This window comes from Volvox carteri, assembly GCF_000143455.1.
Source record: "Volvox carteri f. nagariensis unplaced genomic scaffold VOLCAscaffold_49, whole genome shotgun sequence".
Lineage (NCBI taxonomy): Eukaryota > Viridiplantae > Chlorophyta > Chlorophyceae > Chlamydomonadales > Volvocaceae > Volvox > Volvox carteri.
Genome location: NW_003307592.1, coordinates 84515 through 86637, shown reverse-complemented (window position 1 = coordinate 86637; position 2123 = coordinate 84515). Strand labels below are relative to the sequence as shown.

General features: G+C 55.3%; 1 protein-coding gene across 1 annotated transcript in view; it reads right to left on the bottom strand.

The window, feature by feature from the left end:
* The window catches only part of VOLCADRAFT_106683 (uncharacterized protein), a gene marked incomplete at both ends in the record, with an annotated part of 4737 nt that extends 3565 nt beyond the window's left edge, over window positions 1–1172 (bottom strand). Inside the window, 2 exons of the mRNA XM_002955112.1 lie at window positions 508–792; window positions 885–1172. Coding sequence (XP_002955158.1) covers window positions 508–792; window positions 885–1172 — 573 coding nt within the window. The remainder of the gene's footprint in view (window positions 1–507; window positions 793–884) is intronic.
* Between the last annotated feature and the right edge of the window lie 951 nt (window positions 1173–2123).

The following is a 2123-nucleotide window of genomic DNA, read 5'->3' as shown; positions in this document are numbered from 1 at the left end:
TCTGCAACGTGCCAATTGCGCCTGCTGCTGCTGGCGTTAGTGGCATCCTGCAGTGAAGCACCGGTCTTCAGTCTGGGCCTTGAAGCGGTGCTTGCTGGTACACAAACACCTGCTGGGGCGCATGCTACCACCTCCAGCAACGGTGTACAGGCACATGGAAGCGGCCAGGGCTTGTTACAGGCAGCCACGACACCATCCAGTCTGGGCCTTGAAGCGGTGCTTGCTGGTACGCAAACACCTGCTGGGGCGCATGCTACCACCTCCAGCAACGGTGTACAGGCACAGGGAAGCATCTATGACTCTTTGCAGAGGTCTTTGAGACCGCCCAGGCTGGATGTGGATTTCTCATGTGCTGGTGAGGATAATGCACATGGGCCTGCAAACATCCCCAGCAGTGGCCAGAGTCTGCAGTTGGGTGGAGTCACGGCAGAAGAAGGCTTGCCCTGGGTGCAGGAGGTGGTTGCTAATGGGGTGGTACCGCATGGAGCCACAAGTAGCCAACCCTACCGCATTTCGGACATCTTCGATGCACTTCAACTTCTTTCTATCGAGGAGCGCCTGGAGCTGCGGAAGCTGGCCATCCATGGCGGGGGGAACCGCCACGCTGGGCCTGGAGGCCTTGGCGCCCTTGGCCTTGGCCGCTTTCTTGGATGCCTTAGAGGTTGTAGGGGGAGCGACGCCCATGACGAACGTCGGCAACAGCTGGCCGGGGGGAAGCTGCACACCCGGCTGGGCGTTGAAGATGCCGGGCTGGGAGTTAAACACGTTGAAGCCGGCGTGGCCGAAGGGCATCTGGAGAACGAGGGGGTGCAGGAAAGGGGAGAGCGGCGTAAATGGTCAGTGTGACATCCGTGGAGCTGGGGCCCGCAGAGAAGAGAACGCACGGCGGTCGGCATGGCGCGCGAGATGGAAACAACAACATTGCAAGCAAGCAACGCATTGACCTGGGATAGCGGCGTTTGGGACCATTGCATTCCTAAGCCCTGGCTATGAAGGCGTTGAGCCATTTCCTGCTGCTGAGCGGCCTGGGTAGCAGCATGGACATCGGCAACGCTGAACAGTCGGGGCAGCGGACTCTGCAAGGGCTGTTGAATGGTTGCCATTAAGGCATTGTGCAGTGAAGTAGGAAAGTTCTCAGACGGAACCGGCGAGGGCGACTGGTTCTGCGACATTTCCGTATTGGTCAACGGCGAAAGTCGGCAAGCAGTCAAGGTAATAGACGGAAAGCAAAGGAAAGACCGGGTGATATTATAAAAAAGAAGTCACGAAATTTTCCGCGCTCAAAGTTAACAATGCTTAAAGCTGGTCCGGGGCAGCCTATAACTTTTGCGGGCTAATAGGACGTTTAACAAGGGCCTTGTCTCCACATGGGCCCCCCGTTCTTCGCCATCACTCCGCCTTCCGTCAAACCTTTTGCATTTCTATCATTTATTTATATTGTTGTTGTTGTTGTTACATGGTCGTGGGTGCGTTCCCCGTACCTGCAAACCACCCTAGTACGAGCCGAGGGCTCAAGGGCTTTATCAGCTTTTGGTCGAGCTTTTGCATTTATCAGCTTTTGGTCGAGCTTTTGCGGTATCAGGTTATAGCATTAGTAGAGTCCTGTACCACTTGGAGTTTATGGGGGCACCTAGCAACACCTCGATGAATAACCTGCTGGGAGACTGTGCGGCCGTTATTGACAGGCGTCAACCGCCATCTGTGCGGGACAATGCTGAACGAAGACGGGCCCCGGGTGTGGGAGTTGCATACATGCCGTTTCCTCCTGCCATTGGAGGTTTCGGTCTTATTCCTTTGCACGAACATCTGCGTGCACGATTTGCCTGTTTGTCCTGTCGTGCAATCCTTGGTATGGCTGGTATGTTGGAAACTAACCCCATGTGGACTCGGGTATTACTGGCAATATTGCGTCATATCCACCCGGCAGCCCACCCATTATGTCTGTTGGCCGTTAGGGGAGATGTACGAGATGGCCGTGTCACTACTATCCTGGGTAGGCCTGTGCCGAATGATTGTCCGGCATTAACACGAATTCTATCAGCTATGACTTCCCTACCACAACCTGTCCTTCTGGATGCGCAACATCTAGCTCCGGGTCCTTGGTGTTACCATATCCCTCTTTG